General features: G+C 40.2%; 1 protein-coding gene across 2 annotated transcripts in view; it reads right to left on the reverse strand.

The window, feature by feature from the left end:
* Positions 1 to 14,386, reverse strand: part of APP (amyloid beta precursor protein) — a 146,382-nt gene extending 131,996 nt beyond the window's left edge. For both annotated transcript variants that reach the window (XM_074213947.1, XM_074213946.1), the window contains exon 1: positions 14,281 to 14,386. In XM_074213947.1, the coding sequence (XP_074070048.1) occupies positions 14,281 to 14,337 (57 nt within the window). In that variant the 5' untranslated portion in view covers positions 14,338 to 14,386. The remainder of the gene's footprint in view (positions 1 to 14,280) is intronic.
* Between the last annotated feature and the right edge of the window lie 1,378 nt (positions 14,387 to 15,764).

Below are 15,764 nucleotides of genomic sequence, written 5' to 3' on the forward strand. Positions count from 1 at the left end.
AGTGTGGGTGTGGAGGATTGGAGAAGAAAGGAGGCCTTAACTTTGGAAATGGGAGGGGATTTTACTCATATGCTTCTGTGAGTAAAGGGAGATGAGGTCTGAGGGATTTGGTGATTATCATTTCTATGCTATCACTAAATTAAATCTCCTTTCATTAACTCTTTGATAGTCTAAAACAATTTATTCATTCCAATTCTACAGTAATAGTGCCAGACCAGCTTGAATCAGATCTAATTCTCAGTGGATTGTGGTAAATTTAAATATGGCTGCTCTACCTTTTAAAAAAAATTGCTAATCCTACCTTTTGCTTTTATATCATCTGCATTTCTCAATAAATCCTTTCTTCTTCCCGCACCCAGAGAACCAACCTTTATAACAAAGAATTAAAATTCAGAAAAAAGAGTTCAACAAAACTAATTATAGAACACCAAAACATTCCCTTGAATAGCACACAATTTGACTAATACAAAGATCAACAAAACTATGATAGAACCAGAAAACGTATAGCAAAATATCAAAGAAAAACAAATTGGAAACTAGAATGTTTAGAATAAATGAAGCAAGAGACTTTTAAAAATGATAATATACATCATGCAAGAGTTCTAGAACAAGGGCTTTATATTTTTTGTGGTATGAAGTCTTTAGCAATCTAGGTAAATCTATGGAAATACATTCACAATTGAAGGAAATACTGGTTATCAGTTAGAGGTTGGTGAAATTAAAATGCATTTTTTTCCCATCCAAATTCATAGACCCCATAAAATCCACTCTGAGGTTGAAAAGTGAAAGGAGAATTAACAAATTATTATATAACATACAAAAATCTTACAAATGTAACTGTGTGAATATTAGAATGGACCAAATAGAAGTTAATGGTATCATGAAAGAAGAAATATATTAAAAGGTCAAAAGAAAAAATTGGAAAACTTAAGCTATCTTATACCATAAATAACAGACCTAGAAGTTAAATGAAAGCAGAAGTGCCAGAAGTGTCCATACAATGGTAAAATGTTTATATTCTAATAAAAAAATGATATAAATCTATCTTCAGAATGATCTTACCAAGTACCCCAAAGAGAGTAGAGTGGGTTGGTTAGGTTTTGATAATTTTAAAAAACCCTGGGAAGGGAGGAAAGAAGGAATATATTGTGGAAAAAAGGGAAGGATGGCATTACTATTTCACATAATTGGGATATAAAAATAAAAAACTATACAAAGAAAAGAAGGCAACTTGCTGAACCTTCCTTTCTTCAGAACTAATAAAATATCAGTCCATCAACACTTACTAAGTACTACTACAGGGCCAGGCACTGTGCTAAGTTTGCATATTGGGCACACAAAGAGAGGCAAAAGGCAGAACCTATCCTCAAGGAATTTAAAGTCTAATGGTGGAAGGGCAGCTAGGTGGCCCAGTGGATAGAGCACCTGCCTTGGAGTCAGGAGTCCCTGAGTTAAAATCTGACCTCAGACACTTAATAACTAGCTGTGTGGCCCTGGGCAAGCCACTTGACCCCATTGCTTTGCAAAAACTAAAAAACTAATGGTGGAGACAACTGAAACCCCCCCGAAATATAAAATGAGATATATACAGGATAAATAAGAAAAAAAAATTAAAAGAAGGAAGGGCCTGAAATTAAGAGGGGGGGGGATGTAGAAAGGGGGTAATAGTTGGGACATAGGAGGTCAGTAGTTGCAGTTGAGGAGGGAGAGTTCCAAAGGTGGAGAATAGTCAAGCAGAGAAATGCAGTGTCTTGTTAGTGGAAGAGCCAGAAGTCAATGCCACTAAACTGAAGACTATGTGACAAAGGAGAAAGGCAAGAAGACTGGAAAGGCTGTAGGGGACTAGACTAAGATAGGCTTTTGAATGCTATACACAGCATTTTATACTTGCTCCTAGAGGAAAAAAGAAGTTTATTGAGTGGGGGATGGGGTGGGAGTGGGGGGGGATAAGCAAGCCCACCCACCAACAGGTTGTGGCAATGACGAAGTGCGGGGTGTGAGGTGATGAGGGCCTACACTCATCAGCAAGACTTGGCAACAGCTTGGGTCTGAAGTAGTGAGAGATAATGAGAAATTAAGATAACTTCCTAGGTTGTGAGTCTGAGGAATTGGGAGGATGGTATTGTCTCCTATAGTAATAAGGAAGGCAGGAGGGAGATAGGGTCTAGGAGGAAAGATAATGAATTCTCTTTTGGACAAATTTAGTTTTACATGTCTACTGGACATTCAATTTAAGATGTCTAAAAGGCAGTTGGAGAGTCAAAACTGGAGGTTAGCAGAGAGAATAGGGAAAGAAAGGTTGAACTGAGAATCATCAGTATAAAGACAGTAATTAATTACATGATAGTTGATGAAATCACCAAGTGAAGTATAGAAGGAGAAGAGAAGAGAATCCAGGACACAAGGGCATGAACTGGAGGTGGATCCAACAAAGGAGACACATAAAGAGTAGTCAGATAGCAAAGAGAAGGACCAAGAGAGGGTGTCTTGAAAACCCAGAAAAGAAAAACTATTAGGAAAAATAGTCAACAGTGTCAAAGGCTGCAAAGGAGTCAAGGACATTGAGGACTAAGAAAAGGACATTATATTTGGCAAATAAGGTTGTGGAGAGAGCAGTTTCTGGCAGAAGCCAGACCCTATGGCTTTTTTTTTTTAAGGTTTTTGCAAGGCAAATGGGGTTAAGTGGCTTGCCCAAGGTCACACAGCTAGGTAATTATTAAGTGTCTGAGACCAGATTTGAATCCAGGTACTCCAGGGCCGGTGCTTTATCCACTGCCAACTAGCCACCCCCAGACTGTAAGGCTTAAGAGGAGAATGAGTGAAGAGGAAATGGGGGCACCTAATATAAATGGCCTTTTCAAGTTTAGCTGCAAAAGATATAGGATGATCATTATCAAGTAAGGTTTTTTTCAAGATGGGTAAGAAATGAACACAATTTGTAGACAGAAGGAAATCAGACAATAGAGAGGAAGAAATTGAAAATAAGTGAGAGTGGGGATGATGGAGGTAGAGATGGCAATCTATTGGAAGTGATGGGATGGGGTCGCCTGGACAAGTTTAAAAGGGTTAGCCTTGGTAAGAAGTAAGGTCATTTCATCATATGAGACAAGGGAGAACAAGAGAGCAGTAGAAGTCATTGAACGATGGGAGATGAAGAAGGGAGAATAAATTTCATAACATGGCTCCCTTGGCTCCCTTTTCTACCTATTAGTCTTATACCTTATATTGTTCCATTTACTCTTTGATCCAGTGATACAAACTGGTTTCCTCATTGTTCTTAAACAAGACACTCCATCTCCTGACTCTAGACATTTTCCCGAAATCCAGTTCCTTAAGGTCAGGGATTGTTTTATCTGTCTTCATAACCTCAATGCTTTAAGCACACAGTAGGCACTTAATAAATGGGTTTTTTTGACAATCTAAACAAATGAGAAGAAGAGCTTAGTGAAAGAAGACACTAGTAAATGGAAGGTTCAAGGAATAACATATTGTAGAAAAATCTGAGTATGAAACATCCTTCTTGCCTATCAATGAAGTATGCTTCTTCTCCCTTTCCAGGGAAGGCAAAATATGGATTTTCACACATAACCAATGCATGAATTTATTTTACTTTAATATATTTATTAAAAGATAGCTTTTTTGGAGGAGGGACAATTTTAGGAGAGATACTATCTACTGAGAATGATGCAAAAATATAAAAATAAAAGCAATGAAAATAGTTCAAATCTACACAATATAGCAGAAAGAAATTCATAGAAGTTCATAAGGGAACTTAAGAAGCACAGTTTTATTATCATCATTTTAATTTTATATATATATTCTCTTTAAGACTGATAGGTTTTCTACTGGGTCTATACCCTGAAGAGATTATGAAAAAGGGTAAAAACATCATGTGTACAAAAATACTCATAGCAGCTCTGTTTGTGGTGGCAAAGAATTAGAAATTAAGTAAATGTCCTTCAATTGGGGAATGGCTTAGCAAATTGTGGTATATGTATGTCATAGGACATGACTGTTCTATCAGAAACCAGGAAGGATGGGAATTCAGGGAAGCTTGGAAGGATTTGCATGAACTGATGCTGAGTGAGATGAGCAGAACCAGAAAAACATTATATACCCCAAGAGCAACATGGGGGTGATGATCAACCCTGATGGACTTGCTCATTCCATCAGTGCAACAATCAAGGACAATTTGGGGCTGTCTGCAATGGAAAAATACCATCTGTATCCAGAGAAAGAACCGTGGAGTTTAAACAAAGACCAAAGACTAATACCTTTCATTTAGAAAAAAATCCCATTAACTTATTATGTAATTTTGCTATCTCTTATACTTTATTTTTCTTCCTTAAGGATATGATTTCTCTCTGGGGTGGCTAGGTGCTAGGTGGCGCAGTGGATAAAGCACTGGCCCTGGAGTCAGGAGTACCTGAGTTCAGATCTGGCCTCAGATACTTTAATAATTGCCTAGCTGTGTGGCCTTGGGCAAGCCACTTAACCCCATTTGCCTTGCAAAAATCTAAAAAAAAAAAAAAAAAAAGGATATGATTTCTCTCTCATCACATTCAACTTAGATCAGTGTATACCATGGAAACAATGTAAAGACTAACAGAATGTCTTCTGTGGGGGTGGGGGAAGGAAAGCAAGACTAGGGGGAAAATTGTAAAACTCAAAATAAATAAAATCTTTCTAAAAAGAAAAAAAAGGCTGATGGGTTTTGCTTGAATAGAGTTCATGTGTACTTTAGCAATTTTTGCCTTTTTACTTTTCTTCCTAATTGTTTTTCATCTTTCTTTGCTGCTAAGAATTTGTTACTGTGAATTCAATTTTTTTCTCCTTTGCTAATTCTTTTAGTTGTGCTGGCCATTTACTCTTCTATCTAATGTCTTTTGTTTTCTTTTTGAATCATTATAGAATTCTTGTTATTAAATAGGGTATTGTGTTTTATTAGGTATTATTCAAATTACTTTTATTTTGTTAATTTGATGACATTAATTTTTTTTTACATTTTAGTGCTCATTCTTAACAATTTTGGTGTCATCTCTTGATCTATTTGCTTGTGATAAAAATGTTTAATTAAAATTTCTTCTCTTGAAATCTTTTATGGGTTTACATTCCTTTGTCAGTTACTTTTTAACTTAAAGGGAATTAGAGGGAGTGTAGATTAAAGTTTAGTTCTAAGCAAAACAAGTTTAGATAATATAAAAATATCATTGGTTCTTTTTTTTAAGAAGCAAAGAATGGGAATATGAACAAATATGATTGAGAAGTGAATAGAACAAAGAAAATAATTTATAAAACGCAACAATATAGTAATGACAACTAAAGGAATTAGGAACTCTGATCTTGATTTAACATGGTGTCAGAGGACTAATGATGAAACACAATGCAGAGGACACATGAAAAATCAGATTTCTTTTGGATACGATCAATGGGGGAATTTGTTTTGCTTGATTATACATGTTTGTAATCTGAGTTTTGTTTTTTTAAAATCTCAATGGGGGAAAGAGGTGAAGACTTTGTTATGGTCTGAAAATTTTTTTTTTTAAATTAAAGCCACAGGGCGGAGCCAAGATGGTGACATGAAGTGATCAAGTCTTAGGAGCTCTCTGATAAAAACTCATAAACTAAGGACTCTAACTAAACTTTCGAGAGACAGAACCCACAAAGGGACCCAGTGAGGCAGTTCTCCTACTCAAGGTAACTTGGAAAAGAGCAGAAAGGCTCTGCTCCCCGGGTCGGAGGGGCGGCCGCCAGAGGGGTGGCCCGCCAGAGCCAGAGAACTTCAGCCTCCGGGAGGCAGCCCCAGGGCTCTGGGAGCCGCGGCTCACAGCAGTGGGGGAGTCTCCTGAGCTGCACCCCGGGGAGCAACAGGCACAAAGTGGGGGACCTCTGCCAGAGCGAGCACATGGAGCCCAGCTCTCAGGGCACACAGCCAGCAGCTTGGTCTTTCAGCAGCAGAGACCAGGAAACAGAAGCAGGTGGTAAGCAGGAGCCCCCAGGGCATGAGCCCCCCCCCCCCCCATGAGCCCATTGAGCTGAGGGAGGGGAGTGAAGAGAGAGACTGCAGAGCTCTGTCCTCTGCCCCTGGAACAGGACTCTGGCTCTGACCACATTCAGATCCTGATCCCAGTCTAGCCCCCCCCCCCCCCACCTCGGCCCCGTGGCAAAGGGGGACGCTTATGGTCATTCACAGACCAGGAGGGAGGACAGAGCCTCACACACTGAGACCCTTGTGGGAGTGCCCCAAAAGCTCAGGAAGCACCCCAAAACAAGGCCCAGGCTGGGAAAATGAGCAAGCAGAAAAACAAAAGGAAGGCTATTGAGAAATAATCTGCAAATGAGCCCAAGAAGGATCAAAATACTCAGTCTGAAGATGAGGAAGCACAAGCTCCTGCATCTAAAGACTCCAAGAAAAACAGAAATTGGGCTCAGGCTATAATAGAGCTCAACAAAGACTTTGAAAATCAAATGAGGGAGTTGGAAGAAAAACTGGGAAAAGAAAGGAGAGAGATGCAGGAAAAACATGAAAATGAAGTCAGCAGCTTAGTCAAGCAAATCCAAAAAAAAAAAAAAATGCTGAAGAAAATAGCATGCTAAAAACCAGCTTAGGTCAAATGGATAAAACAGTTCAAAAAGTTATTGAGGAGAAGAATGCTTTAAAAAGCAAAATTGGCCACATGGAAAAAGAGATAAGAAAATTCTCTGAGGAGAAACAAATCCTTCAGACAAAGACTAGAATTCAGGGAGATTGATGAATTTACCAGAAATCAGGAATCAATACTTCAAAACCAAAAATATGAAAAATTAGAAGAAAATGTGAAATATCTCATTGAAAAAACAACTGATATGGAAAACAGACATAGGAAAGATAATTTGAAAATTATTGGAATACCTGAAAGTCATGATCAGGAAAAGAGCCTTGACATCATTTTCAAAGAATTACTACAGGAAAATTGCCCTGATATTCTAGAAGCAGAGGGCAAAATAGAAATGGAGAGAATCCACTGATGCCCCCGAGAAAGAGATCCCAATAAACCTACCCCCAGGAATATTATAGCCAAGTTCCAGAACTCCCAAGTCAAAGAGAAAATTTTACAAGCAGCCAGAAGGACACAGTTCAAATATCGTGGAGCTGCAGTCAGGATCACACAGGACTTAGCAGCAACTACAGTGGAAGCTCGTAGGGCTTGGAATACAATATAACGGAAGGCAAAAGATCTTAGAATGTAGCCAAGAATGAACTACCCAGCAAGGCTGAATGTCCTCTTCCAGGGAAAAAGATGGACTTTCAATGAACCAGGGGAATTTCAAAGGTTCCTTTTGGAATGGCCAGAGCTGAACAGAAGGTTTGATCTTCAGATACAGGACTCAGGTGAAGCATAGAGATTGGAGGAGAGGGGGGAAATATGAGGGACTTAATGAGGATGAACTGCATGTATAGAAAAATGATACTGATAATATTCATATGAACCATCTTAGTTAATAGAGCAGGTAGAGGGAGCTTTTATAGTTGAAGCACAGGAGAAAACTAAATTTGAAGATAAAATATGGTGTAAAAATGGAGTCAATAGGAAAAAAAGGGAAATGGAATGGGAGAAAGAAAAAGGAGAGGGGGAATAGTCCAAGATATTTTACATAATAAGATTTTTTTTTATTACAATGAGCTATTGCAATGATATGGAAGGGGGGAGGCAAGGGGGAATGAGGGAACCTTTGCTCTCATCAGAGATGGCTAGGAGAGGAAACAGCAAATATACTCAATGGAGTAAAGACAACTGGAGTAAGAAGAAGGGGGGAGCAGGGGGAAGGGGTGGGGATGTGAATAAAGGAGGAGAGGATGGACCATGGGGGGAGAGTGGTCATATATAACACATTTTATTTTTTACTTCTCGCAAGGGGCTGGGATTGGATGGCCTGCCCAGGACCATGGGGCCAGGTGGATTCTGGGCCTAACGGGTGGTAAGGGGGCTCAGGGCCTCTTGGCCCCAGGACCAGGGATCTGTCTGCTGTGCCACTCAGCGACCCTACAGCAGAGTCAGAGTGAAAGGAGAGAGAAAATATAGTACATGGTAATGGAGAAATAAGAAAGGAGGGAGTTGTGATCAGCAATGGCAATGGTGGAAAAATATGGAAGTAACTTTTGTGATGGACTTACCATAAAGAATGTGATCCACCCACTACAGAGTTGATGGTGTTGGAACAAAGACTGAAACACATTTTTTGTTATTATTATTTGGGGGAGGGTGCAGGGCAAGTGGGGCTGGGTGGCCTGCCTGGGGCCACATAACAGGGTGATCTTTGGGTGTCTGGGGCTGGATTCGGACCCAGGTGCTCCTGGCTCAAGGGCCAATGCTCTGTCTGCCACCCAGCCACCCCTACTATTATTACTATTTTATTTTGGGTCTTCTTTTTTTCCCCTTCTTTTTGGTTTTTGCAGGGCAGTTGGGATCGGGTGGCTTGCATGTCACATGGCTGGGTGATTTGGGTTTACGAGGCTGCATATGGACTCGGGTGCTCGTGGCTCCAGGGCTGGTGCTTCGTCCATTGCACCACCTGGCCATACCTACCATTACTACTATTATTTTTTTTAATTTTAATTTTTTTCTCTCCCCTTTACTTTTTTCGCCCAAGCAAGTCTATCTATATTCATGGTGGGAGGGGTATTTTGTTTACTTGTAAACAAGTATATTTTATTAATGTAAAAAAAAAACATTTGTACAAAATGAGAATAAAAATAAATTTAAAAAAAATAAAAAAATAAATTAAAGCCACGGACACAGGCATCAAATAAGATATTAAAAACAGAAAGGAAAACAGTCATTACCACATCTAAATAGCTGCAATCCTCTCAGACTAAAGATTTTTTTAAATTTTAAATAAACAAAGATCCATCCTTTCCCCATCCCACCCCTCTTCCTTAAAAGTTACACTGAAGTCCCCAATTATTATAGTTTAACTATTGTTCCCTTAAAGTCATTACCTGTTCCTTTATGTATTTAGACACTCTCTCTTTTAAATGTCTCTTTGGAATACACCTCCTTAAATCAGAATATATACTCTTATTACTCCCTTTCCTTTTCCCTTCTTTGTCTCTCTTGAGAGAAGTATTTCTGTGCCCAAACAATGAGTGTGCTTGAGTACATTCATTCCTCCTTTTATCAGTTCAGAGGAGAGTTAAGATTCAAGCATCAGTAATATCCTTTCCCCTCTAACCCTCATGCATACATGGTTCTTAAACTCTAGTCTCAAACTAATTATTAAAATGCTACAAGGCACGGTAATTCCCGTACAATTAAAAAACAAGTGTCTAGATTAAATTAATTATAAAGGCAGCAAAGCAATGATGAACTACACCTAAAATAGCCCTTAAAAAAAAACAACATGAAATCAGGTAGAAACAAGGAAAAAACCCAGTGTCAGAGGAGAAGAAAAGACAAATGGATGTGGAAAAGATTAGGTTGAAAGAAGCTGCCTTAAAAATTAGTCCTGCAACTCTAAGAGAAAGAGTTCTAAGTAAACAACTGAAGAATAAAATGTGCCAGATTACCACACCAAATAACAGATACCAAAAGAAATTGCTGGAGAATTAGCTATTTAAAGTTGCATCAAAATATTTTGTCATGAGCAAAACATATTTGTAGCCAAAATTTAAAAAATTTTTTAAAAGAATTATTAAGTTTAAGTCTTTAAAGAAGATGATAGAATTATCCTTTCTAAGAAAAATCAAAATACCAATAAATATCTCTATTCTGGGGTATCACACTTAATCCAGAAAAAAGTAGAACATTTCATTATTTATTCTTTAGAGGCAGAGTGGCATAGTAAATGGAGAGATAACTTTGAATAATAAAAATAGTAAATAAATAATAATAGCTAGCATTTATATAAAGGAGGCATTTCACAAATATTACCTCATGCTATATTCACAACAGCCCTGTAGTGCATAAACTGTGCCACCTAGAAGTCAGAAAGACCCAGCCTTAAATTATAACTCTTTCACAGATCAGATATGTGAGCCTGGGCAAATTACTTAGCCTCTCAGTGCCCCCAGGCAAACTATATAAGTCACAGAGAAGGTAGAGAAGCTGTTTATACACAAGAAACCAAAAGTTCAGTCCCTATATAAAATTCATGTGAAATAAAAATTACTTAACCAAATGAGTTTGTGATGATGGTTTTTTTAAAACACACACACACCCCCCTAAAAGTCTGGTACTATTTTGAATTGTATTTAATATCCTATTTCTCCTAATTTAAAGCCCTCTAATGGTAAGTTAATATTTTCATGGAAAAGATTCTTTCCATCTTCCCAACAGCCAGAGAGATGTTAAAAGAAGATTGATTTAGAGGCAGGGAGTTAAGTTTCAGTCTCAGGATTTGCACCCACATCATTCAGTTCCACGTATGGCTGTTTCCAATGGAGCATGTCATTGCTCAAAAATTTTAAACTTATAGTTAACTATAGGTGCTAAAATGTAGCTTTTCTTTTAAAAATTTAATCAAGTTATAATGTACCAAATAAATGAACCTCACTGCCTAACCCACAAAAAATTACCATAATCAAATGAAAATTCCCCCCCCCAAGACAGATCTCCTCTCCTATTTTCTTTGCTTCAAAGTTGAAAAAGAATTTCTCAATTTCCATTATCTAAGCAAAACAATACTTACCATCTTTGGAAAATATGGTACATGATTCTCCCTAGTAAGATAAAGACTTAAATAAATAACTGGAATGATTAACATGCAAACAAAGATCAGACCACTAAAAACTGAAAATACTCTTTGTAGTAAATCAACTAAATTGTTGTGTTGTCAACTAAAAATTATCTTAAAGTAACTGGGCTTCCAATCAAGCCTGAGGCATTTTACATAAATAAACATGGAGAAGGAGACTTGATTCCTGAATATGGAAAGAATAAGATGAGACTTTATACCTGCTTAAAGAATAGAAGTGGTGCCAGAGATCTTCAAGAGAAAACACATGTAAAATCCAAAACACTTTGGGAGAGACTCATGGAGAGAAAAGCTACAAACGGAGTGGTTTTGGAAACCAGCTGTTCAACATGTCTTTGCAGTCTGCCTCCATAGAGATTAAAAAGGCCTTTCTAACTTGAAAGAAACTAGGTCCTCTCTCTTGGTCTGAGATGAGATTTAATTCTGATTTCAGTCAAAGAACTCATTTACTGATGTGTTTTCAGGTATATTACAAGTTGTATAATTGACTTAATTTCTGTTTCCTTGGATAAATGGATTAACTCACTATTCATTTCCCCAACAGTCTTCTGTTGCAAGCATTTTGTAGAAAGGAGCTAAACTGGCCAGTAAGAGCCATAACAGCTACTGCTATTTTTGTATCTATTATTGTCTATTATATCATTAAGCTTAAAATTGTCTGAGAATCTAATCAACAGTACAAATAAAATGTGAGAATCATCTCCAAATGTCTTAGAATAGGAAGGGAACTCAGAATATCTATCTAGTAGTTTAACTTCTTCATATTTATGGATGATGAAACTGAACACTAAAAAGGTGAAAGCACTTGATTTAAGGACACAAACTAATTAGTGGATCCACTGGATTATAAACTAGTCTATCTTAGCTTTGATTTTAGCAGATATCTAAGACGTGTTGGATGAACATAGGTCATGAATTAGAATTCAGTTTTCATGACTCCCACTCTTCCCACAAAACTTGATACTGCCTATTATAAACCCATTCAGAAAATTATTATCTTTTTCAAAACCAACAGATATAATAGGACCATAGTCCAAGACATTTCAGTTTAGAACAGTTTTGGTATGTGAGAGAACAAATATTCCACTTTTTCCCCACTCCATGGGTTTGGTTACTTTTTTTCCTGAAAAGGCAACAAAACTGGGATTTCTGTGGGGAGTATGGGGCGGGGGGAGAAGAGTTATCTCTGGCTTATAGTGACATGGCTTCTAGGTACCTAAGAGCATGGCCCACCATCTCCTGGGGTCAGGACCACTCAGACTTGGCTAATGTCCCAAGCCCAAGTGAAACCCTGCCCTGCTAAGACTGACATCTGAACTCTGTCCTACGCTTTACTGGGTTAATCCACTGTGCCACCTGACACTCTGAATTTGTATGAATTATATCTCATGGATGTGATATTCTATAAGGACCATGACATGGCTCATTCTGATTCAAGCCGCTCCTATTATTAAACTGCTGAATGACCTAAATAGCAATGCTTTAGTGTGACCACATCAAACTTTAACTAAGACAGTGCTTAACATGGTGCTTAATAGTCTCTTAAGAAATAGAAAGCAATTTCAAGAGGGATAAAAGACTAATAACTAGAAGAGGAGGGGGAAGGGTAGCAGGCAAGGTCATCTAGGTAGTAGCAACTGAGTTGTACCTTCAAGCAAGGAGATGAGGAAGATATTCTAGACACAAGGGACCATTTGTGCAAAGCCACAGAAATGGATATATGAGGAATGGTTAGCAGGTCAGTTTGACTGGGTCAGAGAGTCTATAGACAGGGTAATATAAAATTTAAAAGATAGTCTGAAGCCAGATTGTAGAGGGCTTTAATATCAAGTAAAGGGCTTATATTTTATTCTAAAAGAAAATGAAGTCACTGAAGATTTTTGAGTAGGGAGAGTCTATAGTGACACATTCAGATCTGCTTTTGAAATATCGACTTGGCAGCCTGTGGACAATGAACTGGAGAAAGAAAGAGATTGAAGTCAGAGATACCGCTTAGAAATGTATTGTAATAGTCCAGGCAAGGAGTGATGAGGCCCACATTAGGGTGGCTATGATGTGAAAGGAGGGGAGGTATAAATGTGAGAAATAAATCTTGATAAAATTTGGAAAATAATTAGATATGGAAGCAGAGGAAAAGGGAAGAGTCAAGAATGATTCTAGGGTTGCTAACCTGGTTAAAAGCATGGTTGTGCCATGGGAAAGTTTAGAGGAGTTATATATTTAAGGAGAAAACAGTTTCATTTTAGACAAAATGAGTTTAAGAAACCTACGGAGGAGGTTGTTCAGGAGATATTCAACAGTAAATTGGTAAGGCACTAGGGCCAAATATACAGATTTATTTGTCATCTACACAAAGATGACAGATGAGAGTTAATTAGATCATCAAAGAGTAGAGCCTGGAATAAGAACATAACAGCATTAAGGAACACCAACATTCAAGGAGTGGGAGGCAGAAGTGAGCACTGGTTAATTTGCAGATAATTGCTCATTCCTTAACACAATTAGAAATGAAAACACTAAAATTAGAGAATCTCATTCTTTCATTCTAATAGGCCCATTCTCTGGACAAAGTGTAGATGAGCAGTCAATTGGTTAAAAAAAAAAAGGCTAGCAGAAAGCACAGAAATAGAAGCAAAGGCCTTATGCCGTAGAATCAAGCTGCGCCCATTTAATTACCTCAACACCACAGAGAAAAAGAAAACGATCAAGGTTCAGGAGGGCTGCTTTTTCATTAAGTTCCAAACAAATGCTTCAAAATACAGAAGGTAATAATTTTCATTCCCAAGAGCTTTTTCAATCAACAGGAGAAATCCCATCATGGAAAAACTGAGATGATTCTATAAAAAAACATTCAGACTTTGTGGCTTCCCCCAAAAACCCCATCATGGCACATTTAGATGATCTTTTCATAAAATTACTCTTTTTTTTTAACTAAAACGGGAATGATTTTTGGCTACGGTGAGGCAAAACCCTCCAAGTTCAATGACCTTTTCAAAACGAGCAAGTTTTTAAAAAATTGTGACGTCGCACGACCCTGATTCTTTAGGGTTTTTTTTTTTATTTTGGTTTTGTTTTAAGAGATGATGGGGATGGGAGGCGGGTGAGGACGGCCGGCCACGCAGACAATACGGGCACCCGCATTGGGGCCGAAGGCTCGCAGACAAAAAGAGGGGGTGCCTCCTGTTTGGGGCTGAGAAACGAACCGCAAGCTCGGACGGGGGCGCCGGCCGCGCTTCCCCAGGATGCTGCGCTCCTCGCGCCCGTGCTGCACTGCAGAGCCGCCATCTTCATCCTCAGCTCCTCTCGATGCGGCTTTCATCCGCATCTCAAAAGCAAGGTGGGAGAGGAAGGCCGGCGGCGGGGTGGGCCCGGCCGCCCCCCGCGGGCCCCGGGCGGGGGAGGGGCGGCGCCCCGGCCGCGCCAGCGTTCCGGGCGGATGGGGAGGGGGGGTCTGCATCCGTCTGCATCGGGGAGGAGGGGAGTCCGGGGCGGCACCTGCCTAACAAAGCCGGGAAGCGCCCCCCGCCCGCCGGGGCCCGCGCCTACCTCCAGGGCGCCCACCGTCCAGCAGAGCAGCAGCCACGGCACCAAAGGCGGCAGCATCCCGACCCTGCGCTGGGGGCGAGCCCGGTGCTGCAGCCGCGCTAGTCCTGCCTCCGCCCTGCCCTGCCCTGCCCCGCGCCCGCCGCCGCGCCGCCTCCCTGCCCGTCCGGCCGCTGCCGCCCACAACACTGAGCAGGAGCTCCGCGGCCAGCCAGGCTCCGGGAGAGCGGTCACCTGACTCCGGGCCCGAGCGGCGTGGGCGCCAAGGGGGCGGCGGGGGACCCCTAGCGGAGGCGCGGAGGAACGGCGGCGGCGGCGGCGGCGGCGGCCAGGCCCGGCCCCGGCCGCCGCGCACCTGAGCCCCACAGGTGGACGCCAAAGCGGAGGCGCGGGCTGCGGCACCCGTTGTCGCGCCCCCAGAGGCCGCCCCGGTCACCTCTCGTCCGAGGAACGAGGACGGCGCGCTGCCAAAGGGGCAGCATCTCCTGCCGGGGCCGCCTCCCTCCTTGCCCGCAAGGAAGCTGGCCTTTCAACCCAATCACAGCAAAGTAGAAAAATAAACTGCTCTCTTCATTGTCCGACCTTGCTATCTCTCGTACTTAAGTTTATGATTGCTCTCTCATCACACCCATCAATATGCAACATGCAAACAATGTAAAGATGGACAGATTGCCTTCCGTGGGGGGTGGAGGAGGGAAGTGAGATTAAGGGGAAAATTGTAAAATTCAAAACAAAATAAGGAAGGTTAAAAAAAAAAGAAGATAAGCTTCTTGAAGACAAGAAAAAAAAGAAAGCAGAAAAATAAGGAAAAGAAATTCAGGGGCAACTAGGTGGCACAGTGGATAGAGCACCAGCCCTGGAGTCAGGAGTACATGAGTTCAAATCCGACCTCAGACACTTAAGAATTACCTAGCTGTGTGGCCTTGGGCAAGCCACTTAACCCCATTGCCTTGCCAAAAACCTAAAAAAAAAAAAATTCAGCCAGGTGATGATTCCTTCATGATGAGTTCTCTGAGCAATCAAAAAGGAAGCAGCACGGTCTAAAGAATGAATGTCTAACTAAAAGTTGGTTCAATGTCTTACTCTAATTAGGAGAAAAACTTGAAGAGGAATCAAGCTGGAGATCCCCAGAAAAAAATGGAAGAATAGGAGAAAGCTACCCAGCCTAGCCTATAACGCAGTTATTCCAACAAAGACTGAGGAAAAGCACCAGATAGAGAAGTGATCTGAATTCAAAGAAAAATTACAGTGTGTAAGGAATGACCCATCTTTTAAAATTATATAAATATTTGATTTGTTTTCCAATTACATGTAATGGTAGTTTATACCAATCATTTTTTTGCAAGGTTTTGAATTTTACAATTTCCCCCCTTCCTTCCCTCCCTTTTCTCCCCCCAATAGAATTCCTAGCATAGAGGAATAACTCATTTTTTCCAAGCCCAAGATTCAACATACAGGTAAATATTTAGTTGACAGATCTTTCTCTC

This window comes from Macrotis lagotis, chromosome 1 (assembly GCF_037893015.1).
Source record: "Macrotis lagotis isolate mMagLag1 chromosome 1, bilby.v1.9.chrom.fasta, whole genome shotgun sequence".
NCBI classification, from domain to species: Eukaryota; Metazoa; Chordata; class Mammalia; order Peramelemorphia; family Peramelidae; genus Macrotis; species Macrotis lagotis.